At 36.3% G+C, this 26,179-nt stretch overlaps 1 protein-coding gene across 2 annotated transcripts in view; it reads left to right on the top strand.

Annotated features, from left to right (window-relative positions):
- Nucleotides 1-26,179, top strand: part of C4H8orf34 (chromosome 4 C8orf34 homolog) — a 378,696-nt gene that overhangs the window by 55,372 nt on the left and 297,145 nt on the right. For both annotated transcript variants that reach the window (XM_044245487.1, XM_044245488.1), the window contains exon 2: nt 25,306-25,453. In XM_044245487.1, coding sequence (XP_044101422.1) covers nt 25,306-25,453 — 148 coding nt within the window. The remainder of the gene's footprint in view (nt 1-25,305; nt 25,454-26,179) is intronic.

Below are 26,179 nucleotides of genomic sequence, written 5' to 3'. Positions count from 1 at the left end.
GAGCCAAAGGTAGCGGCTTAACCAACTGAGTCACCCAGGCGTCCCTCCTTTCTGTTATTTTAATAGGACTTTGGGATATGAGGGAAGGACTAGTCAGCATGAACATGTGTAAGATCATTCCACTATATTACATGAGAAAGTGACATGTTTTTAACTTGTTGCACAAATGTCACAAAACCACATGGCTTACAAATAGTATTTGTGGCCTGGATTTCCTGTTGAAGGGAACATTTTTGGTCAAATAAAAGTATGTAAGTATACACAGCATATTTCGTATGTAAAGCAGTCCTGAAAACAGCTGGCAAGTTTATTCATTGCCTTAGCAGAAAATGGATTTTACTGAATGATTGTGAATCTTTCTAAATCACCTTGTGGTTTACCAGCTGCAGTGAGCTTAGTTGGACTCTGAATGTTTGTTGAAACTGATTGCTGTTTATTGTTCATGAAGGAATTTTAGTCTAAAGCACATGATATCTGTTTTTATCAAAACATATGTAATTCAACAAAACCTTATATAAAGCAATATAAACAGAGCTCAACACATACCTTGTGAATGGGGGTATTAGGTTTTTGTAAATTAGAAATGTGTTACCAGCCATTACTGATGACTTGAATATGCCCTTTTACTTTTCATATACCATAGGGAGTGTATGATTACCAGCATGCTGCTAAATTAATTTATGTAAGAATGTCTGTCTATGCCTAATGCCATGACTTTCACTTTAGTGTAGATATAGTATTTAGTACTAAATGCCTTATTAATTAATTTCTTCTATATTGACTTTTCTACATTGCAAATTAGATATAATATTTATTCTAAAATGAATACATAAGTTCAAATATTAATGTGATGTTTTATAACTTTGGATTTAATAGTAGTAGTATAGCTGAGAAAATATTTCTAATAAAAGAAGAAAGATTAGTACTTAATTGTTTTAGACTTACTAGATTTAAGAGATATTTTAAATATAGTCCTGTCTTTCAACTACATGTTATCAGATTATATTGCCCTTTACCCCTCATTCTTACTTTTATCTACAGATCCTTGGGTGGTTCCCCATATTCCTCCATATTCTTAACTGTCAATCATTACCACTCTTTCTAATACTACACATGTGTTCATTCTTCACAATTTTCATATATGTTTAGATGACCTTTTCTCATTCTAGTATTTTTAATAACCTTTTAACCAATGATTTTTATCTGATTTCCCTCTTCTACCATCCCTATTCTCATTACCAGTAACTGCAGATTCTCTACAGTCTCACTTTCAAGCGTCCTTCTCTCCTACCATCTCCTCCTATCCTTTTAGCTCACTGCCTCTAGTATTCCAACCCCAACCTTTCTTTGACCCTACCTGGACATCCATTCTATGGACCCTACCATGTTTTCATTTTCTGTTACCTCCTTGATATCCTGACTCTGCTTCCCATCTAGCTTAGATTCTGGTGTCCTTGGCCAGTCACAATTGCTTCCCTGCCTGGACCCTCAAGCACCTTGCCCCTCTCTTTGTTCATCCCATTCAATTAGCAAAACCATAACGTAGCCTAAATAGAAACATTTACCTCTTTAAGGTCTATACCTGTGTAGCTGAACATGGCTGGGAGGGAAACATGTGGTGACACTAACTTGGCTTGCTTTCAATTTGTGACCACAAATATAAAGTAGCCAGGCAGTTATCACATTCATAGTTCCGTCACTCTCATACATCCCTGGGTCATTATTTACATGTTTCCCTCTCCCCAAAACTCCCAGTCCTCATCTCTCATGCTCAGTTTCTGCTGTTGACCTTCTTTCCTATTTTCCTGGGACAATTGGAGCATTCTGATCCAAATAGAAAATCTCCAGACTAACACCACCAGCTACAGAGCACGGGTATCCTTCTCTTCGGTTCACTGACAATGTACAACACACAGTGCCTGGCCTCCAGTGAGTGCTTATTAAATATCTGCTGAACAATTAAATAGTATCATTGATATTCTAAAGGACGTGTTAAAATATTAACTTGAAAATTGCTGTGAGCACTATCTAAATCATTTGTCTGGCTACTTCACAGCTCCTTTTTTTTATCAAGTTGGAGCTCTTGGTCTTCTGCCCCATCACTTGTTTGTTGTTTCTTATCATAATGAGTGACACTGGTCACAGCTCAGTCATTTGAGCTCAACAACTAGAAGATTCATCCCTCAGCCTGCTTTTACCAACTCCCTCCCCAGATCAGCTCTACTTATGAAATGTGTATAAAGTCAGGCCATGGGCTTTGCACCCTCTGTTATGCCACCACTGTAGTAGGCTAGTGGTCTCTGAACAGTTCTTCTGGATTGCCTTCTTGACCTTTACCTAGTGGCCAGAGATCACCTTTTAGAAGGGCAAATATGTGTCACTTCCTTCCTGAACAGCATTCGTTGGCTTTGTACTCTGTGCTTTAGATGAGAAGACTCAGCAAGGTCTGGCATCTGCCTACCTTTTCAACTCACATACTGTTCAGTCTCTATGGGCATTCTGACAGCTTTTCAGAATGTGTCAAGCTATTCAGTGTCCAGGGGACTTTGCATTTACGGTTTTCTCTGCCTGGAATGTCTGGTTTAAGTTTTACCCTCAAGTCTCAGATCAAATATCACCTCCTTAGAGAGGTTTTTTTTTTTTTTACCACCCTCTGTAATATATCCCATCCCCCATTTTTCTCTAATATATTATTCTGCCTTTTTTTCCAGAGAGCTTTTGAGAATTTGTATTTATTTATTGATATGAGTGTTTATTATCTTACTCTTCCAAAGAATGTAAGCTCTCTAAGCCATCTAATTTATTTTGAGACCAGAGACTACTATAAATATAAAGTGAAAGATGTATTGAGGGAACGTTTGCTATCTGTGGAGTCTAGAGCATATTATTGTAAGAGATGAAACGGCAGGTTGGGAACAGTTTTTACATATTTACGAATGCCATGATAGGAGGTATGTGTAGTTGTTTTTGCAGGTAATATGCAGCTACAGAAGATTTTTGGTAAAGCTATTGCCATAATTTATTGATTTACTCATCTTTTTTTGTAGCAAATGTGCCAAGAACTGTTCTTTGATCTTGGGAAACCAAGATGTCTAAGACATGTTTCCTGAACTCTGCAGAGAGCTGCACTGGTAAACACGTGATTTAATACAGTGGGATGAGTGTTGTCTAGAATTGTGTTCATAATGTTATTCACATACTTCTATTGCCTAACCGGCTGTTCTTGGGGGCTGATCAGATCTGTTTTGTTTTGTTTTTTAAATTCCATGTGGTTCTTATTATGATAGTCACTTCTTTGAAGCTGTATTTAGTAGCCCTCTGTAATATCACTTTCCCACCATTTCCACTTCTAATAAAATGCCATTTTCACCATTGATACAGCTATTAAAAAGGCTATGATATTCTTCATGAGAACCTTTCCAAATATCCATTCTATCTCTTCTTTAGGAATTTTTATATTTGAAACCCAGAGGGTCAAAGTTCATTTATGTCTTCTTGAGCTGACATGTAGGACCTAAGTTAGGTTGGCTGTGTATGACCATGAAACACCGCTACAGCCACAGAGAACAGTTGGTTCAGAAGTTGCAGGAATGGATTCCCAAAACGTGGAGAAGGCCAGCTACAAAGAAAGGGAAAATAAATGGAGTGAGACATGTAATGAGCTTCAAGAGCCTGCCTCCAGTTCCTGAAAGCCAGCATTTGTCACCCCACTTCCTGTAGATTGGTTTGTTCAACTCATTCTGGAATCTGTAAGCCAATAAATCTGCATTTTTGCCAAAGCTAGAGATTTGATGGAACCATACAGTTTTGGAGGCAATATTATTTTTTTCAGTTTTATTGAAATATAAATGACATGCAGCACTGTATAAGTTTAAGATGCACATAATACCTGACTTACATATATTGTGAAATGATGAACACAATAAAGTCTGCTAACATCCATTATCTCACATAATTACAAAAATTTCTTCTTCTTGGTAATGATAACTTTTAGGATCTATTCCTTTAGTAAATTTCAAATGTACTATACAGATGTGTTAACTATAATCATCATATTGTACATTATATCCCCAGGACATGGTTGTCTTATAACTGGAGATTTGTACCTTTTGACCACATTGACCCAATTCCTCCACCCCCTGGGCTTATGGTAGTCATCCTACATGAAATAAGCCAGACAGAGAAAGATAATACTTTCTTTATTGTATGATCAATACTTTCATAAATACTGTATGATCTCACATGTGGAATTTATTTATTTATTTTTTAAGATTTTATTTATTTATTTGACAGAGAGAAACCCAGCAAGAGAGGGAACATAAGCAGGGGTAGTGGGAGAGGGAGAAGCAGGCCTCCTGCTGAGCAGGGAGCCCAATTCGGGGCTTGGTTCCAGGACCCTGGGATCATGACCTGAGGTGAGGGCAGATGTCTAACACCTGAGTTTCTCAGGCGCCCCTCACATGTGGAATTTAAAACAAAAACAAAAACCTTACAGACAAAGATATCATATTTGTGGTTAACAGAACCATACTTTTAAAAATATTAACCACAGAAAATTCTCCATCTATCTACTTTTTACTTTATACAGAGGAAGCATCAAATATATGGCTTCATCTATGCTCTTAGCAGTGATGTTAAGGGGAGTTGTGCTTTAGCATATGCTATAGCAAATGGTACCCACAGCTGCCAACTCTGCTCGAAAGGGCTTCTCTATTTGTGCTGTGATATACATATGGAGCCTGGATTATGTTCAAAAGTCTTTTTTTTTTTTTATATGGGGTGGACTTAGCAATTAATTGATATCTTGGGAAAGTCACTTAAAATTTCTGTATCTCAGTTTCCTAATTCTAACATGAGCAAAAGAATATCTGCTTCATGGTTATTGTTGTGAGCATGAAAAGAAAGCATGTCTACAACACCTAGGACTGTGCCTTGCAGATGAATTTTTTCTTTCTTCATTCTTAACTGGGCTGTATGACTGGAGGTGGTATTTTAACCTTTGGGTTCTTAGTAAGAAGAATAATGTTAAGGTTGCAAATAATCTTTAAACAACATTTTTAAATGTTAAAATGACATTTTTCTGGGTAAAATTTTGAAACCATTCCCAACATGGCAACCTGACCCCTTTCCCTGCCTTATTTTTGATCATAATACTCATCACCCATCAATATGTTATATAGTTTGTGTATTTATTTTATTCATTGTCTTCTCCCTACCACCATAATGTAAATTCCCTGACAACAGGGATTTTTTGTCTGTTTTGTTCACGTCTATATTCCAAATATCAAAAAAAGGGACTGGCACATATCAGGTGACCAGTAAATATTTATTGAATGAATGCATATTTTAGAATAATGTTATGACTGTTACTTGTGTTGTGTTTATGACAATCAATTTCAAAAGCAGTTATTTATAAACTTTCTTTTGTGTTCCTTAAGTATTATATTATTGCTTTTCTCAGAGCTGACATCTTAAGACATGGGAGAAGGGAAGGATAGAGGAAAGATTTAGGTACCAGATGGGAGCAGTTCCACTCTTGATAAAAATGGCTCATAGTTTTTAGCAACAGCTATTAAAGCTACTGTTCATATAAAGACTTAGTATACATAGCAATTCCTGAGATCCTTTCAGAGATTCCAACTGCCATTTTTTTAACTAAAATATTTCTAATTAGAGTTTTAAAAATTAATAGACTATTATTATTATTTTTATTTTTTGAAAGATTTTATTTATTTATTTGGATGAGAGAGAGAGAGCACAAGCTTGTGTGTGGAAGGGATACTCAGGGAGAAGCTGACTCCCAGCTAAGCAGGAAGCTTGGGGCAGCCTGATGCCAGGACCCCGAGATCATGACCTGAGCTGAAGGCAGATGCTCAACTGACAGAGCCATGCAGGTGCCCTGATCGACTACTATTTTAAAGTAATAGATTTTATTTTTTTAATAGACTAAAAAAGTTCCTGAATTCTCAGAGTTTTTAAAAAATTTTTAAATTTTTTACAGCTTTTTAAAAAATTTTAATGACAAGTACAGAGAGTTCCCATATACTCTTTTTTCAAATTTGAAGTTTACTTTAAGTCTCTTTGGATCTTATTCCATAGCTATATTAGCACACATACAGAATGGACCACATATTGTTGCAGTTTGTCTTAGCAGAACACTGAAATTAACCCTGTGTCTCTCAATAAGACACTGATTAAATAAACTTTGTATACCCAGTGGAATATTATACAGATGATTTTTTTTCTGTGTGCTGATATGAAAATATCTAAAGGATATGCTATTAAATGAAAGAGTGAGGTATGTAAAATATGTTACTTTTATGTGAGAGGAAGGAATAAGAACATATGTTGTTCTAGAACACATTTTTATAAATAATACTGAAAAAGCTCAGTAATGGTGTACTAGATAATTTGGACCAAGCATTCAAATAAGGAAACCTGGAATAATTGGTCAAAATATAGAAAACATATTTTGAGAGCCTCAAAAAGCTAACAAATTAATGAAAGATGACTGGGCCAAGATCAAGAAGATGACGAAAATTCAGGGTGGTAAGCCATGTGGTTTGGGGTTACTTTTGCCCTGAGAGCCTGGGTCCTTTCTAAGAGGTCACTAAGAGTTGACCAGGAAACCCCAACAGAAACCACTGTACAACTGAGGCACCTGTTCAGTCTGCCAGCAGTGACATCACTAAAGCTCTAGGCCATTCTAGTCCCTTGTACACAGTTAGAGAACTAGTGGATCATCTGATGTTCCCACAGCGGAAGTGGCAAAGCCGTAGGCTGACCTAGTCCTCTACAAGTTGGCACATCAGCAGGCAGTTCCATTTACCTGTAGTCCTATTCACCTGTTTTCTACCAAATGATATAAGAACAAGGGCTGGAGGCTTCTTGCCTACCCCCGACCATGATCACCTGTTGATACCAATCAGTTCTTAGGAAAGAATTTTAGCTTCTACTGATTGCAACACCAGGATAGACCAGGAGTTCCAGCAGTGCAAGGAGAACAAAGCAGATTAAAATAAACATTGCAAGGCTCCAAACATTAAGCTGTCTTTTAAACAAAAGCCGCAAAAGTAGGGCAGAACCCATTTGATAAACCTAAAGAGTGTGACTGTGTGTTAAATGATAGGTTTTCAGTAAATAGGATCAAGAGTTTCCTAACATATCAAACAGAATAGATATATCTATATCTATCTATCTATCTATCTATCTATCCATCTATCTACCAATCCTGGATATTATATAATAATATAAATGTTGACATACCTCACTGTGTAAGTTTAAGGTAGGCAGCTTGATGGTTTGGTTTACATAGGCTGTGAAATGGTTACTGCAATAGATTTAGCTAACATCCATTTTCTCATATAGATATAATAATATGAATGGAAAAAAATTTTCCTTCTGATGAGAACACGTAGGACTTATTTTCCTAACAACTTTTGTATATGTCATGAAGCAGTATTAACTATAACTATCATGTTGTTATATAGTTTCCCTAGGACTTATTTATCTTATAACTGGAAGTTTGTACCTTTTGACAACCTTCTTACTATTTCCCTTTCCCCTACCCTCTGCCTCTAGTAATCAATCAGATCTCCCTTTCCGTAGTTTTTTTTCTTTTGTAAGATCCCACATATTACTGAGATCATACAGTATTTGTCTTTCTATGTCTGACTTGCTTCATTTAGTTTAATGTCTTCAAGGCCCATCCATGTTCTTTCAAATGATAGGACTTTTATGTTCTATTCTGTTTATATACATACTACAACTTGTTTATCCATTCATCTACTGATGGACACTTAAGTTGTTTCTGTTGTCTTGGCCCTTGTAAATAATGCTGCTAGGAGCATGGGGGTGCATATATCTTTTCGAGTTAGTGTTTTCAAATCCTTTGGATGTATACCCAGAAGTGGAATTGTTGGATCATATGGTAATTCCCATTTTTAAGTTTTTGAGGATCCTCCATACTGTTTCCCATAGTAGCTGTACCAATTTACATCCCACGAACAGTGCACAAGGGTTTACTTTTCTCCACATCCATACCAGCATTTGTTATCTCTGTCTTTTTGTTGATGGCCATTCTTTTATTTGAATGGCCATATTTTATTTATTGAAAAGATTTTTCTTTTCTTTTTCAATAAACCAAAGATTTATTGAAAGACTTTTTTTTTCCCACTGAGTATGGCATGAGACCATATCTCATTGTAGTTTTAATTTACATTTCCCTAATGACTGGTGATGATGAGCATCTTTTCATATATCTATTATTGCCTTTTGTGTATCCTCTTTGGAGAAATGTCTATTCAAGTCCTTTGCCAATTTTTAAATTGAGTTATTTGGTTTTTTGCTATTGAGCTGTATAAGCTCTTTATATATTTTAGATATTAACCCCTTATCAGGTATAGGTTTGCAAATATTTTTCCCCATTCCTTACATTTTCTTTTTACGTTATTAGTGATTTCCTTTGCTGTATAGAAGCTTTTTGTTTGATGTATTCCCATTTGTTTATTTTTGATTTTATTACTTGTGCCTTAGGTGTCGTATCCAAACATTGTTTCTAAGACCCATGTCAAGGAGGCTTACTCCTGTGTTTTCTTCTATGAGTTTTATGGTCTCAGGTATTACATATAAATCTTTGGTCTATTTTGAGGTAATTTTTGTGAATGGTAAAAGTTATAGGTCCAGTTTCATTCTTTCATGTGAATATCCAATTATCCTAGCATGATTTATTGAAAAGACTTTTTTTCTACCGAATATTTTTACCTTCCTTGTCAACAGACAACAGCAGCTGTCATGAAAAGGATCTAACAACTACAGGAGGGGTATTAGTAAGATAGATAAGTAAGATGTACTCCATTCAGATCCCCTTCCCAGCAACAATAGTTTGGCATTCATCCACGGACAAAAAGGGAGACTTGGGATCCTCATAGGAGATTATGAAATTTTTGTGTGGCCCAAGACCAAGGAGAACCATTTTGTGATGGCAGGCTTATGCCTAGGCAGCAGACTCACCAATCCTGATCCCAGCTATAGGCCTACAAATAGCTAGGTACCCTCTGAGTATTCGCAACAACCCCATGTGGCCTTAATCCTGTCAACAGTACCATACAACAAGGAACCCAGGAAGAGTTATGCCTACCTATTCATGGGGTGCTAGGCATACAGACCTCAGTCTTGGCTGAAATGCTGATGTGGCCCATAAACCAGCTGCAGCTTCTCTCTGATGTGGTCTGAGAGCTCCTGGAGATAAGGCTATTAAATTGGGTCAGCCTATAGATTTTAAAAGGGCTCTGTAACTGGGCTCCAGTCCATTTCACCTGCATGCTGTGAACAGTCTCCTGGCACAGGGACCCAGCAGGAACTACTTCTGTCTGTGCCCTCCAAGATCCTGAAAAGGCCCTATATTTGGGTCCATCCTCTTCAATATCCTAGAAGTCCAGTTGGCACAGGGATCAGGCAGGACTCATTAATATTTATGCTTCAGGAGATCCTGAAATGGTGCTATACTTAACTCCAATCCCTGAAGCTGTGGTCAGGGAGCAATCAAGCAGGTCCTGGGACCTGACAGGAGGCATATCTATCTGTTCCTTCAGAACTGGATATGCAGACCTTAGTGTTAATTGTGGAACCTGAAGCCATCCTGGAGCATGGTTCTTGTCCCTCACAACCATGATCCAGGGCCATCCTTCTACCTATGGACCCATCCAGTGACCAAGCGGGAGCTCTGCTGTGAATCTGGTGGGACACAGCCATATGCATACCTGGTAATAGATCCACTATCTGAAAACCCAACTGAGGAAACTGATTCAGACCTTTTCCACAGCACTGTCCTGCTGAGAAAGGTACAGAAGGCAGTCTCATTTCACCCAGAGACCAGAGAAGATCCTTGTCCAACTAAACCCCTGAGAACAAGCCCACCAACATGGACCCCACTACAGTCCCAGAGATAGCTTTAAACCAGCTGTAACCCTTAAATTCTGGAAGTATACCCATAAGTCCAGAGAACTGACAGGAGAAGATCTTTACCTGCCCACACCAGTCTTTAAAGACAGAAGAGGTGTTTGTATTTTCAGATACAGAGACACCAATACAAGGCTATGTGGATCATGAAGAATTGGGCAGGTATGACAAAACCAAAGAAAACCAATAAAGGTCCAATAACCTATTCCAGTGAAATGGAGATATATGATTTGCCTAAACATTTCAAAATAATCATCTTAAACTCAAGGAAATATAAGAGAACACACACAAACAACTAAAAAAAAATCAGGAAAATAATGCATGAACAATACAAGCAGTTTAATAAAAAGGAACCATAAAAAAGAACCAGACAAACATCCTGAAGATTAAATATATAATGACAGAATTGAAAACAAAAAGAAGAAAGAATGAAAAGGAGTTAAGAAAGCCTACATGTGTTATAGGACACCAAAAATTGAATAAATATTCACATGGAGAAAAGGAAAGAAAGCTTATTATTAAGCAATAATAGTGAAAACTTCCCAAATCAAGGGAGAGGTAAGGACACTCAGGCACAGGAAGCCCAAAGGACCCTAAGCAAAATCATTCCAGCAAGATTACTCCAAGACATAATCAAAATGTTAAAAATCAAACACAAAAGAACCTTGAAGGCTCAGGAGATAAATGACACATCATATATAAGTGAACACCCATAAGGCTATCAGCAAATTTCTCTACAGAAATTTTGTAGGCCAAGAGAGAAGGAATGATGTATTTGAAGTATCTGAAGTGCTGAAAGGGAAAAGGGGAAAAAAACAAAACAAAACAACCACCATTAAAGAATACTATGCCTGACAAAACTATCCTTTAGAATCCTTTAGAAATGGGGAGATAAAGACATTTCCAGACAACAGCTAAGGGAGTTCATCACTACTAGACCAATGTTAGAAGAAATGTTAACAGGAGTTCCTCAAGCTGAAATGAAAGGATGCTAAGTAACAACATGAAAACAAAGTATAAAACTCATTGGTAAAAATAAATATATAGTCAAATCCGGAATACGCTAAAACTTTAATGGTGGTATGAAAATCAGTTTTATCTCTAGCATTATTATTAAAAACAATATTAAAAATAACTATAGCTATAATAATTTGTAAGTGGGCACAGTATAAAAAGGTGTAAAGTGTGACATCAGTAACATAAAATGTGGCAGAGGTGAAGTAAAAGTGTAAACTTTATCTTAAGCATAGAGTTTTTTAATGCAATTGAAGGTTGTTGTCTGCTTAACATAGACTGTTATATTTATCTATAGAGAAAGGAATTAAAGTGTATTGCTAATAAAATAAATCACAAAGGAAAATGAGAGAAGGAAGGAATAAAGGAGCAACAAAAAGAAAACAATTAACAAAATGATAATAATTCGTTACCTATCTGTAATTACTTCATATTTAAATAAACTAAATGCTCCAATCAAAAGACACAGAGTGCCTGAATGGATTAAAAACAAGACCCAGAAAAAAAAAAAAAAAAAGACCCAACAATATGCTGCCTACCAAAGAATCACTTAAGTCTGACGAACACATATAGCCTGAAAGTGAAGGAATGATAAATGACTACATTAAGAAAGTACAGAAATCTCAAACAACTAACTTAAAATACTACAAGAGTTAAGGGGGGGGGGAAAAAACAAACTAAACTCAAAGTTAGCAGAGAAAATAAAAAAGATTAGAGCAGAAATAAAATAAATAGAGACTAGAAAGACAACAAGAAAAAAATCAATGAAATTAAGAGTTTTATTTATTTATTTTTTTAGTTTTTAAGATAAACACAATTGTCAGATCTTTAGCTAGATTAACCAAGGGGGAAAAAAGAGAGAGGACTCAATAAAAGAATTATAAATGAAAGAGATGCTGGTGATTTTTAGCAAACATTTAAAGAATTAATGCCAGTCCTTCTCAAACTCTTCCAAAAAACTGAAGAGGAGGGAACACTCCCAAACTCATTTTATGAGGCTAGAATTACCCTGGTACCAAAGCCAGATAAGGACACTCTAAGAAAATAAAATATAAGAAAAGAAAATTACAAGCCAATATCTTTGGTCAATATAGTTGCAAAAATTATCAACAAGTTACTAGCAAGCTCAATTCAACAGTACATTGAATAGATTATAAGCCATGATCAAGTTGTATTTTTCCCTGAGTCGTTAAGAATGGTTTAACATATGCAGATCAATAAAAATCATTCTGTGAATGAAGGAAAAAGTCCCGTGATCCTCCCAAAAGAGGCAGGAAAAACATTTGACAAAATTCAACACTCTTTCATGATAAAAACTTTCAACAAATTGGGTATAGAAGGAACATAAAATAAAGGCCATATATGACAAGTCCACAGGTAACATTATACTCAGTGGTGAAAAGCTAAATGCTTTTTCTCTAAAATCACAAGCAAGACAAGTGTGCCTACTCTCATCACTTTTGTTCAACACAGTACCTAAAGTCCTAGCTAGAAGAGTCAGTCAAGAAAAAGAAAGAAAATTCATCCAAATAAGAAAGAAGAAGGAAAATTTTCTCTATTTGCGGTTGACATGGTGTTATATATAGAAAATCCTAAAGACTCTACTAAAAAACTTTTAGAATTAATAAGTGAATTCAGTAAAGTGCCAGGGTACAAATTAATATACAAAAATCAGTTGCATTCCTATATACTAACAATGAACTATATGAAAAATAAATAAACAAAATAATCTCCTTTACAGTATATCAAAAGTGAAATGTATAGGAATAATTTAATCAAGTGGGTGAAGGATCTGTACGCTAAAAACTATAAGATTTCAATGAAAATTGAAGAAGACAAATAAATAGAAATATATCCCATGTTCATGGGTAGAATAATTAATATTCTTAAGATGACTATACTGCCCAAAGCCTCAATAGATTCAGTACAGTTCCTATCAAAATTCCAATGTCATTTTTCACAGATATAGAAAAAAAATCCTACAATTTGTATAAAACCATAAGAAACCCCAAATAGATAAAGCAATCTTGAGTAAGAAGAATGAAGCTGTAGGTATCACAGATTTCATATTTTATACTACAGAGCTATAGAAATCAAAACAGTATTGTAATGGCATGAAAACAGACACATAAATCAATGGAATAGAATTAGAGAGCACAGAAATAAACTCATGCATATATGGTTAACAATATTTGATAAAGGGAATCAAGAATACTCAGTGGAGAAATGATAGTCTTTTCAATAAAGTTTTGGGAAAACTGGTTATTCACATGGAGAAGAATAAAATTGCATCCTTGTCTTCCACCACTCATAAAATTTAGCTTGAAATGGATTAAAAATTTAATTGTAAGGTTTGAAGTTGTAAAAGTCCTAGAAGAAAACTTAACGGGAAAGTTCCTGAACATTGGTCTTGGCAGCAATTTTTATACATAAAGCCAAAAGCACAAGCCATAAAAGCAAAAGTAAAAAAGTTGAGTATACTTTAAAAAGCTCTGCACAGCAAAAGAAATAATCAACAAAATGAAAAGACAAACTATGGAATGAGAAAAATGTTTGCAAACCATATAACTGAGAAAGAGTTAATATTCAAAATGTAAGGAGCTCATACAACTCAATAGCAAAAAAAAAAAAAAAAAAAAAGATTAAAATAGAGGGATGACCTGAACAGACATCTTTACAAAAAAAGATGTACAAATGGAAAAAGGGTACATGAAAAGATGTTCAGTGTTACTAGTCATCAGGGAAATGCAAACGAAAACCACAATGAAATATTACCTCACACCTGCTAGAATGGCTGTTGTCAAAACACAAGAGCGATAATAAGTGTTGATGAGAATGTGAAGAAAAGGGAGCCCTTTTACACTGTCGGTGGGAAGTCTACTGGTACAGCCACTATGCAATTAAAACAACAGTGACATATCATTAAAAAACTACAAGAATGATTAAAATTACTCATTGCTGGTGTGAAAGTAAAATTGAATACTCTAAAAATGGCTTAGCAGTTTCTTTTAAAACTAAGAATGGCCTTAGCATTACAACCCAGCAAATGCATTCTTAGGCATTTATCCCAAAGAGATGAAAACGTATGTTCACACAAAAGGGCACGCATCCATGTTCGTAGTAATGTTATTCGTAATACTTAAAATCTGAAACAAACCAAATGGCCTTCAATGATTACTGATCGTTATTAATGAGTGGTTAAACATTATAGTACATCCATATCATGGAATAAACTCGGAAATAAAAATTAATAAATTTGTTTATTGTGCATATCAATTCAACTTTAATGGATCTTGAGGAAATTATGCTGAATGTGAAAGTCAATTTCAAAAGAAGATATATTGTATAATCCCTGTTATATGATAACATTGTGAAATAACATAATAGTAGAAATGGAGAGTAGAATAGTGGTTGCCAGTGCTGAGGTGTGGAGCAAGGAAGTGGATGGGTCTGACTCTAAGGTGATAGCAAGAGGGAGTCTTGTGATAATGGTGCAGTAAAGTATCTACACATGTGTAAGATTATGTAGAGCTACACACACACTGCTTGTGAATTGGCGAATGTAAATAAATTCTACAAACCGTACTAATGTCAATTTCCTACTTTTGATATTACACTAAGAGTTTTGCATGAGGCAAGCTGGGTAAAGGGTACATGAGTCTTTTTGTACATATCTTTGCAACTTCCTGTGAATTTATAGTTGTTTCAAAATAAAAAAGTTTCTTTCAAATGGTAAATAAATAAGAAGTAATAAGGAGAAAATACTTAAAACATCCTTAGAAAAATTCAGATTTAAAAAAAAATGTGGCTGAAAAAAAATGTGGCTGAATTCTTAAAAATAACAATAGAAACAAAAGAAAACGGGAAGAAAGTAATCCCAATACATGGTAAGATAGAGTGAAAATACCTTCAGGTCTAAAAAAAAAAAACCTGATTGCTGTACAAAACAAAACACAGATTTTGTCACTACTAAAATAAAAGGTATTCCGTATGCTGCTGAGTATGATCCCAGATGGATGGTAGGAGATGAAGGAAGAAATAGAGCAGTAAGAATAGTAAATATGTAGCATACATAGAAATGTACGCTAATGCCAGGTGTGATAAGTGGAATTAAAGTATTCTAAGTTTCTTGCAGAATCTGAGACGAGGGAAAAGGACCAATGAATACATAATGTACATAAGTCAGTATTAATTTTTAATCTCTGAATAACCACTAAAAGAATATTAGAAGTGTGTATGACTTCCAGACTAACAGAGGGAAAAGTAGAATGAATTTCAGTTAATGCAAAGAAGCAGGAAAATGAACAGTTTTGACAAAATAAATAGAAAAGTTGTTGATACAAGATAGGAAGAATTTTTCCACAAGCTCTCAGAATTTACTGTATGGCTATAGTCATTAAGATATTGTAACGATGGTGTAAGATTGGCTAATAGGTTAATGAAAGAGAACATAGATTCTAGAAATAGGCCCATGTGTCTATGGCCACTTGATTTTATGACTTCATGGTGCATGCAATCAGAATAAATACTTACTATGTAGCAGTGTTCACCTATGATAGTCCAATATATCCATCACCAATTTGAAGCTATACTTTCCATAGAGACAGAAATGTGTACATCCTTTCCTTAGTTCATTATTAGTTCTAAGAGAAGTGCTGAGCATGCACTATGAAATTTCCTCATTATTCTGTCATGCTGAGCACCTTTAGTGTTTTAGTTATTTAGTATTTAGTTAGTATTTAGTTAACTAGTATTTAGTTAGTGTTTATTTAGTGTTTTATTTATTCTTTACAAATGATAAAAGTCTAAAATTAATTCATATCAAATGACAGACATCCTTCTTATGGTGATTTCTAGATACATCTGCTACTTTCATCATAGGTTGATTTAATTAATTTCTTTGAGTTTTGAAGTGCTTTACTATTTCTTCTAAGTTTCACCTATATTTTACTCCTACAGTGGTATTTTCAAGTAAGACTCCAGAAATTCCTACTTAATGCCAGATGAGTTATTTTGATAGACTTTTATGTTGAACAATTATCATACCCTAACTGAAAGTACTTTCATAGGGTATGTTAATATTTTCCACTGGGGACCTTCACATTTGCCTGCAAATGTAATTATAAGCTTGTACTTTTATATGAAGATTTTCTCAAAGTTGCTACTAAATATTTAATAATTTACTCTGAAAAGACATTTCTGTATTGGAGGAAAGATTAGTAGGCATTAGATAAATATTACATCACTTGTCATCATTCAGTAGTTCTGCTGGTTCGATTTACCTATTATTTGCCTATATTACTAAAAGCAGGGAAAATTTAGTGTGACTGTGACTTAGCTTTAGATTTATACTTAGCTTTAGATTTAGAAATATTAATTTTAATTATGGTAATTTAATTATTCCTAATTTTCGTTATAAAACAACTTAGTTTTTGCTTTCCCTAGATTGTCTAGATTATATTCCATAATATGCAACAGGTCTAATTAGATGCTTTTTCTCATTATAAATGAGGATTATAATCCTAATTTTATATTAGATTATATTTGAAAAGGGCCAAGAGCCTTTCAGAATAAGAGTGCAAATTTTCTTTTCCCTAGGCCTGTATTGTTGTGAGTGGGTGTGTGACTGTGATGGTTTTCATTGATGGGTTGTTGGTGAGGGGCAGGTAATCAGAAGTAAGCAAGGATTTGACAAGCACATACTAGTTGGGTTGTGCATCTTGTATGCAAGCCTACAGTGAATGATTAAATCTAGATCAAATACTTGACACTGGTGCATATTGGGTTCAATAAATAACACATTTTAATTATTGCTATTCATTTTGCTCTGTTTTCTTTTGAGATCAGTGTTCCAATGAAATCCTCTGTTTTGACTGGGAATGAGGGAAGTGAGTTTAGGACAGATGTGGGCATGGTTCTGAGGTGGAGGAAGGTTGAACAACCATCAGATAATTTGAGTTCTTTGAATAAAGGACAGAGAAACATCCAAACAGATGTCTGTCCCCTTCTCACATGTGCATGGAAACCTGGAGAGAAAAGAAAGCATGGGTTCTGGTGTGGGTAGAAACCAAGTGGAATTGAATCAACTGGGAATGGTGACATCAATTCAAAATAATGCTTTTTCAGGGGTGCCTGGTTGACTCAGTTGGTTAAGCATCTTATTCCTAGTTTTAGCTCAGGTCATGATCTCATGGTCCTTAGATTGAGCACCATGTGTGACTCTCTGCTCAGCATGGAGTCTGCTTGTGATTCTTCTTTCCCTCCCCCTCCCCCTCTCCTGCTCTCTCTCTCAAATAAATAAATAAATCTTTAAAAAAAAATCATGTTTCAGGAAAAAGGTGTTTCTGGGACAACTGAATTTTAAGTAGATTTCTCTCATATGTTTGTTGGTAACCTAATGTCCATTACCTGCCTATTTAGGATACATAGTTGGGTGGTGAGGGTAGGGTGGGCATTCAGAAGGTTGAGATTTCAAATGCAAATTTTTAAGAGACCTAATTAAAAACAGAATTGAAACATGTGCAGATTTAGAATTAATTCAATGATTCAATTTTAATACAGTTTTGAACTAAAATAACATTCTACAGATGATAATGTGCCATATGCAATTAGTTTTTAAGGTAATTATAGGTGTCGAGTAAAAAATATACCTGATTGACACCACCTTCACTATTGAATGTAATTGTCCTACATGTTTATTGACTTAACCAAAAGACTACAAAGTCCTGAGATTTTAGAACTGGCTTTAATTTAGTTTCTTGATAACTTTCTCCTGAGGTTAAAAGGAGCAAAAGTTACTACTTACCTCTTAGGGTAATGAAGTACAAAGTAGCTTACTCCCAATGAAGTAATTAGGTAATTAATTTGGGGGCAGAATGCCATGCTCTCTGTATGCTGTGGAACCCAGAACAAGGGTTCTTAACCTGGAAAGTTGGAGAGTCAGGGTCACCCTATTGGTGAGTAAATACCAGGAATATTATGTAAAATTTGGTGTTTGTGTGTATACTTGTGATTTTTCTGTTTGTTTTTTTTAATTAAGGAGTCCCTTAGCATTCATTAAATGAAATGACCGTTTATTAAAATAATTTCTACTCTTGACTGATTACTCATTCTAGTTTTGATAATGACTCTATGATGAGCTACGTCCTCACTCATGATTTTGCTTTTATGTAGTGGACATTAAAATGTATTTTGAGACACTCATCATTGTTATTTAATTAGTATCCATTCTCCAGCTCATTAATTGTTGCAATGTTACATACAGTACTTGGCTGTCTACTATTAGATATAATAGCCCCAAATTCCATTGGTCTTTACATGTTGTATAATACAAATCTGGATTCAGTAATTACTTGATAACCCTTTAAATTGTTTTTCAGAAATTCTTTTAAAAGATTTTTATTTATTTATTTGAGAGAGAGAGACACTGAGAGAGAGCATGAGCAAGGAGAAAGTCAGAGGGAGAAGCAGACTTCCCGTGGAGCTGGGAGCCCCATGCGGGACTCGATCCCGGGACTTCGGGATCACGACCTGAGCCAAAGGCAGTCGTCCAACCAACTGAGCCACCTAGGTGTCCCTGTTTTTCAAAATTTTTTTAAAGGATGTTATCTTCATATATGCATTTTTAAAATTAATATATTTGAATTGGTACCAGTAACAAACTTGTAATTAACAAGGAAACAGATATTAATGCAGGCGACTATTTCAATATATAGTATGTTCATGAAGATAAAGACTGTAGTTGATAATAAGCTATATTAAGAGGACATCTAATAGTTTTATAATCAGAAAAATAAAGCCAATAAAAAGATGAAGTATGCATATATAGCATCAAAAAATGCATGCTATAAAATGTGATAAAATGGTAATGATAGTAGTAGTAATAATAAATATATACACATTATAAATATAAAATATTATTATGTAAATATGTAAAAGTACTAGTAAATGTGAAAATATAAGCTAAAACTTCTTTCGGGTGGATCATTATGGATTCAGTCAGGAAAACTAACTAATCTATGTATCTGGGTCATATAGAGTTTAAAACAAACCAGTTTATATGATGGTAAGTTAGAAGGTGGGGCACAGAAACCAGGGAAATGCTGCTGAAGGTTGTGGGGCTGTCACCAAAGGCAGGAGGAGCTGACCCTTAAGGTCTGTGCCTGGAGCACAGAATGAGTGGCTCTCAGATGATTGTCTGGAAGCTGATGCCCTTCTCCAGTACCTTTGTAGAGCTCCTTCCTCAACTATGCCAATCTGCACTGCTTTTTACAGATCTGCTGGGAAATTGCAGTGAATTTCTCATTGGCCCTCACATCTGCTTGCAGTTAACTCTGTGGAGAGCTTCTTCTGCCTCTCTCTGCTCTTTCCAAGTCTCTCTGAATTCCTCACACTGGGAAACTCTAACCCAGATCACACAAAGGAAGTTTTGGGAAACATTTCCCAGCCTTAGGAGGAAATGTAGACAACTTATTACAGTAGGCCACATATATCCCAAGGACTTTATGAATGCTTTGCAATCATTTTATTTAATTCTCCTGGCAACTCTATGAGGTAGTATCATTCACATTTAGTAGATGGAGGTATTGAATATTAAAGTGATTTTTTTGCCCAAAGTCTTAGAGCTAGTAAGTGGAAGATGATTTTAGAAAGTGTCACTCTGGTTTTAAAGCTTTGGTGTCTAATCACTACCTTATCCTGATGTCTTCTATTGCATTTTGTTTACATTAGTAATACTATTATTATTAGTTAAGTATGAATTAAATTTTCCATTGGTGCCAGTTGTTAATATATTTTGTTTGTGGGGCACCTGGGTGGCTCGTGGGTTAAAACCTCTGCCTTCGGATCGGGTCATGATCCCAGGGTCCTGGGATTGAGCCCCACATCGGGCTCTCTGCTCCGAGGGGAGCCTGCTTTCTCCTCTCTCTCTGCCTGCCTCTCTGCCTTTTTGTGATCTCTGTCAAATAAATAAATAAAATCTTAAAATATATATATATATATTTTTATATATATATATAGTTTGCAACTTTAATGCCCCAAATCTAACTAAGCTTGTAAGTGTAAATCGATCACACTAAAATCAATACCTGCATTTTAAAATTTTTTTATAAACATATAATGCATTTTTATCCCCAGGGGTACAGACCTGTGAATCACCAGGTTTACACACTTCACAGCACTCACCATAGCCCATACCCTTCCCAATGTACATAACCCCACCTCCCTCTCCCGACCCCTCTCCCCCCAGCAACCCCCAGTTTGTTTTGTGAGATTAAGAGTTTCTTATGGCCTGTCTCCCTCCCGATCCCATCTTGTTTCATTTATTCTTTTCCTTCTCCCAAACCTCCCACGTTGCATCTCCACTTCCTCATTTCAGGGAGATCCTATGATAGTTGTCTTTCTCTGATTGACTTAATTCACATAATAATAATTGAATTAATAAGCATAATACCCTCTAGTTCCATCCATGTCGTTGCAAATGGCAAGATTTCATTTCTTTTGATGGCTGCATAGTATTCCATTGTGTATATATACCACCTCTGATTTATCCATTCATCTGTTGATGGACATCTAGGTTCTTTTCATAGTTTGGCTATTGTGGACATTGCTGCTATAAACATTCGGGTGCACGTGCCCCTTCAGATCACTACGTTTCTATCTTTAGGGTAAATACCCAGAAGTGCAATTGCTGGGTCATAGGGCAGTTCTATTTTCAACATTTTCAGGAACCTCCATACTGTTTTCCAGAGTGGTTGCAGCAGCTTGCATTCCCACCAACAGTGTAGGAGGGTTCCCCTTTCTCCGTATCCTCGCCAGCATCTGTCATTTCCTGACTTGTTGATTTTAGCCATTCTGACTGGTGTGAGGTGGCATCTCATTGTGGTTTTGATTTGTATTTCCCTGATGCCGAGTGATATGGAGCACTTTTTCATGTGTCTGTTGGCCATCTGGATGTCTTCTTTGCAGAAATGTCTGTTCATGTCCTCTGCCCATTTCTTGATTGGATTATTTGTCTTTGGTTGTTGAGTTTGCTAAGCTCTTTATAGATTTTGGATACTAGCCCTTTATCTGATATGTTGTTTGCAAATATCTTCTCCCATTCTGTCAGTACTACCTGCATTTTATCTGTCCCTAAGTCCTTAGCCTAAAGTTTCCACCAGTGTTTTTTGTTCCAGGGCAAGAGTGCTATTATCACTCCCATCATTTCAGTTTGTATGTGCCCACAGCCAACATCACCCAGAGATCTTGGTTAAAGGAAGACTTAAATGTCACTGAAGCAGCAGATGAGGAGGGTGCCCCCACACTATAGGCCTGATTCCTGGCTGAGAAGGGGGCAGTTAAGGCCATTAGTAGAAGAGGCCCAGGTGCGTTCTCTCCAAATCTTGCCCTAGCTCAGGGCAGCCACTGAACTGCTGGCCTGAGTTTTGGAGAGGACTTTTGTCATTGAGCTGGAAGGCGGGGTCCGGTGCCTGGTCCTCTGAGCTGGGGAACAACTCCACGCGGTGGTTCCAGCATCCCCTTTGGGTCTGAGGCTGGAGTCTTGTGTGGTAAGTTGAAAGGAGCAGGAATGGGTGTATGGCAAAGCAGAGGACTCCAGAGGCACAGATACACTCCAGAAACCCTGATACACTTCATCTAGCTCTGGGGCCACAGGATTAGGGGCTGTCTTCAGGGTGTGTGCTGTCTCCGGGACTCAGGGGATGTCTACATCCAGGGACAGGTTTCCGCGGAGTCCAACGAGCAGTGTTGGCTGCTCTCCTTCAAGACAATTGCGGAGATCACTGCAACCCGGGTCAGTAAAGGTGTCGTTGCCCAAGGACTCTACTCTCTAAGCGTCTGGGCGCTGTTAGGGCTCCCAGGCAGGCGGGTGGGTACCCCCAAGACGCCAGTTGGTCTGGGATCTCCCGCTAGTGCGTGCACCTCAGTTTCCACCTGCACCTCGGTTTCTGCCTGCACCGGCCCGCTGTCACAGCAGAGCGGGAAGGCGCGAGCGTGCACTGGATCCCACCGCCGTAGGCTGTCGCTGCGGTCTCTGCCGGCGGACGCCCAGCACAGCCCACAGGGGACCGGTGTAGTGTGGAAGGCCAAGCGCACTGTCTCCATCTTGGTCAAGTTCTAGCACCCAGGGAATTTCCCTCACAGCTCCTGCTCTGATGGCGAGGACTATAGATAAGCCCCCTCTCACTCCCCGGAAGTTCAGCCACCTTACCTGACCCCGGTTGCCTTTCTGGAGTACTTTTTGCCTTTTGTGAAGGATCCCTGTGAAACTTTTCTGCATGGGGTTTCTGTCGCCAACCGACATTCTAGCAACATGATTCTTTCTCATTTCCCCAATCTCTCTGTCCTTCAGTGTGTCTCTCTGTATATAAATCTGTGGGGTGGGATCATGGTGGTGGAAATCATTCTTTTTATTGCCAGGAGCATTCTGTTTAGTTCAAGTCCTCAAAATTATTCACTTCCTAATGCTAGTGGATATACGGATTGGGAGTCAGGGTAATTCCTCTTATAAAGACAATAATCTAAAGGTAGATTGTTGTCCAATCAAGGTACCCAACATACCCTATAGCAAACGTTAACTATTTTCATTTTATTTATGATTGAATTTGTCCTCTGTCGTGAATATATATTCATTAATGGAATGTAAGGATATCCAAAATTAGTAACTAGACTAATGATATTTTTAAAATTTACCAGGGTTTACTTGGTTTATTAAGACTGTATGACCCATCACCTAAAGACAATATAGGGACACTTCAGTTTATGTTAAAAGAAAGAAAATACCCACAGAAACTTTCCATTTAATTTGACAGGTAAAAAGAAGTACATGAGATCTTTGGAGGTTTCAGAATAGAAGTTGCTATGGCTTTAAGCCCTTGTTATCTGAACTGATTTTGCTTTATCTGAGTGCCCAGGCCTTTTGTGACAAGAGTAATCTAGTTGGTTCTTCTATTTCTTTTTCTTTTCTTTTTGATAGTGTACAATGAATTTAAATAGAATATAATACATCTTTTCTACAGAAGCAAATCCAAAATGTTTAAATTGCATTCCACTGATGTTAGGGATTTAATTAAACCCTTCATCGCTTTAACCACAGCATAGGAATGACATTTTTTAGTTATAACTAATAGTTGAAATCTTAAAAAACAGAAATCAAAAAGACCTGTGCCAACCAGTTGTTTGCTTACCTCTTTTTCAGAATATTTAAAACAAGCACATTCGTCCAATAAATACTTTGCCACACAGTGTTTTTGGGGTAGAAATCCTTTGCTCTTTTCAGTTCTAACTCGGTGTTCAGTCTGCACATTTGAGATACCTTGAATTATTTCATCCATGTCTCTAAGATCACCTTGGAATCTTGTCATCTATAAAGTCCATTTAGCCTCTACTCAGATAAATCCATGTGTTTCTAGACTGTTAGAAATGTCAGCAAATATACCTGAGGTACGACAGCAGTTTTTGTTTTTTTTTTAAGATTTTATTTATTTATTTGACAGACAGAGATCACAAGTAGGCAGAGAGACAGGCAGAGAGAGGGGTAAGCAGACTCCCCGCTGAGCAGAGAGCCCAATATGGGGCTCCATCCCAGAACCCTGGGATCATGACCTAAGCCGAAGGCAGAGGCTTTAACCTACTAAGCCACCCAGGCGCCCCAACAGCAGTTTCTTATATAGGAATTATGAAGAGTGTTTTTTGCTGGGCTAAGGAATCTATGAATGCTTTAATTGTTTATTAGGAGATTAAGGGATTTTAATTACTAATATTTACCCGGGATCTGTAAACCAAGAATGAATGAATGAATTTCATTACTATCTATGAGCTATAAAGATTTCCAGGCCCGTGGGTGAGAGCTGAGATCAAACCAGGTCAGCCTATGTTCTTAGTGCTGTAGTAGAGGACGAGCAGAGGCACATACAAAAAGATGAGCAGATATTTAGTATATGTGCTGCCGAAGCGAGCACAAGATGAGCAGATATTTAATGAGATGATTCTGAGAGTATGGTACTCTGAAGAAATGTTATGATGTTATGAAGAAAATAAGAAAATGAAGTGATAAAGACTTACGAAGATTCGTTAGGGTAAACCTCTCTTAAGAGGTATCATTAGAGACAAATGATGACAAGCCAGCAATCTGAACATCTGAAAGAGGAGCATTCAAGGCAGAAGAAATATGCCACCAACAAAAAAAGACAATGGGATGCGGGAATTTCTAATATTCCTTCTGTTAGCACTCCTAGTAATCTGATTTTTCTGGCCCACTCAAGACCATTTCCTCTCACAGAATCTAAACTTAAAATGATAATTGACAGACTAAAATTCTGGGCTAAATCTAGCAAGGTGAAATGTGATTGATATGAATGTACAATGGTACATAAAATTTCACAAACTTAGTTACACTGCACAGAATGATAACCACCTGTCTTGGCAGCTGTTCATATGGGAACAATCTGGGGATTCTAATTGACCACAAATTGGAGCTTGCTCTTTGCTGTTCCTGACTGGAAAAAAACAACATATAGATATTACCCTCAGGCAGCTTTCTGCCCAATTTAAGGCATCATTATAGCTGTCCAAAAATGGAACAGGCTGCTATAGCAGGTTGGGAAATCTTCATTGTTTAACTCATAAAAAAAAAGAAGAAGGAGGAGGACGAGGAGGAGGAAGAGGAGGAGGAGGGGAGGAAGAAGAGGAAAGAGAGGAAGGAAAGGAAGGAGAGGAAGAAGAGGAAGAAGAGGAATAATAATAATAATAATAATGAATACCCATCAGGGCTTTTGGAAAAAGTAAATTCTGTATTGTTTGGAGACTAGTTTAAGTTTAGTTTAATTTTTTGGTTTCTGTGAGTCTGTGGCTTGTTAGTAGTTTCTTTTATGACAATAAACTTTTCTTCATTTTGGGATAGGTGTATTTGGTTAAGAAGAAAAAATGACATTGATATGTAAGGTATATGGTAAAGTTTACCAAAAGTAAACTTTATTAGTTTGTAATGGCATTTCTCAAAAATAGTAATCTGGAGTTTAAAATTCTTGGATTATAGTTTTAAAAGAATTTAGAATTAGTTCTAGTATTTCTTTCACCAAGTAGGATAATAAAAATAGATATAAGTAAATATAGCTTGGTTTTTCCTGTGTTAGCTGTATAACATAGTTTATGTTTCTGCACTTCACTTTCCTCACAAGGAGGACAGCAACTTGTACCTGCCTTAAAAGATTGTTATTAAGATTTAATTATTTGCTGTATGTAAAGCAATTAGAGCAGCCTGGCATTAGTAAATGCTATGTAATTGTTCACTATTATTATTAAAAATAAATGTATGCTCTATTCTGCCTTCAGGAATTAATGACCAAATTAATAACTGAAACGCCTGACCAGCCAATCCCATTTCTCATTGACCATCTTCAGTCTAAACAAGGAAACCATGGACAACTTCAAAGAACTTTATCTGGATCTGCAGCTCTCTGGGCAGAAAGTGAAACATCAGGTAAGTGAAAAACATTTTATAGTTGATTTTTATATATTTAATGTAAAAATGTACAAAAGTCTTTCTGATTATAATAAAATAAATGTGGATGGTTATCAAGGGTTTCATGTATTCATTTGCAGCTTCATTCATATGCTAAGATTTCATTCATGTGTGAGTTTAAGAGAAAAAGCTAATGAACAAGTAAAGAAAAGAAAAAATGGCAAAGAAGACTTAAATATAGAGAACACACTGATGGTTACCAGAAGGGAGGGAAAAGGGTGGGGGAATTGGGGTAAAATAGACAAAAGAGATCAAAAGCATACTTAGTTTGGTGAGCACTGAGTAACATATAGAATTGTTGAATCATTATATTGTACACCTGAAATTAATAACAGCACTGTATGTGAATTACACTTCAAAAATGAAAAAATTCCAATTTGTCATAAAATACTCTTGCTTATGAATATATTGTATTATATGCTATGTATTGTGCTTTAAAATATGGGAATCTGTGTGTGTTCAATTTTAAGATTGAGATTTACATGAAAAGTTTCATTTGGTGTGAATTCAAATTAATTATTCTAGGATTAGGAATATTTCTTTTCTTTTCATGAAGAATTTGAATTAAAAGCTCAAAGCTTATCTATAAAAAGAAAGGTAAACAAAAATTTTTAAAAAGTTGCCTTTCACTTTTCCCAAACTGATGATGGTTCTCTATTTCCTGTGGTGCCTATTTTTATCTTA

The sequence above is a fragment of the Neovison vison genome, chromosome 4 (assembly GCF_020171115.1).
Source record: "Neovison vison isolate M4711 chromosome 4, ASM_NN_V1, whole genome shotgun sequence".
Lineage (NCBI taxonomy): Eukaryota > Metazoa > Chordata > Mammalia > Carnivora > Mustelidae > Neogale > Neogale vison.
Note: the sequence above shows the minus strand (reverse complement) of the source record. Positions and strands in the feature narration are given on the sequence as shown.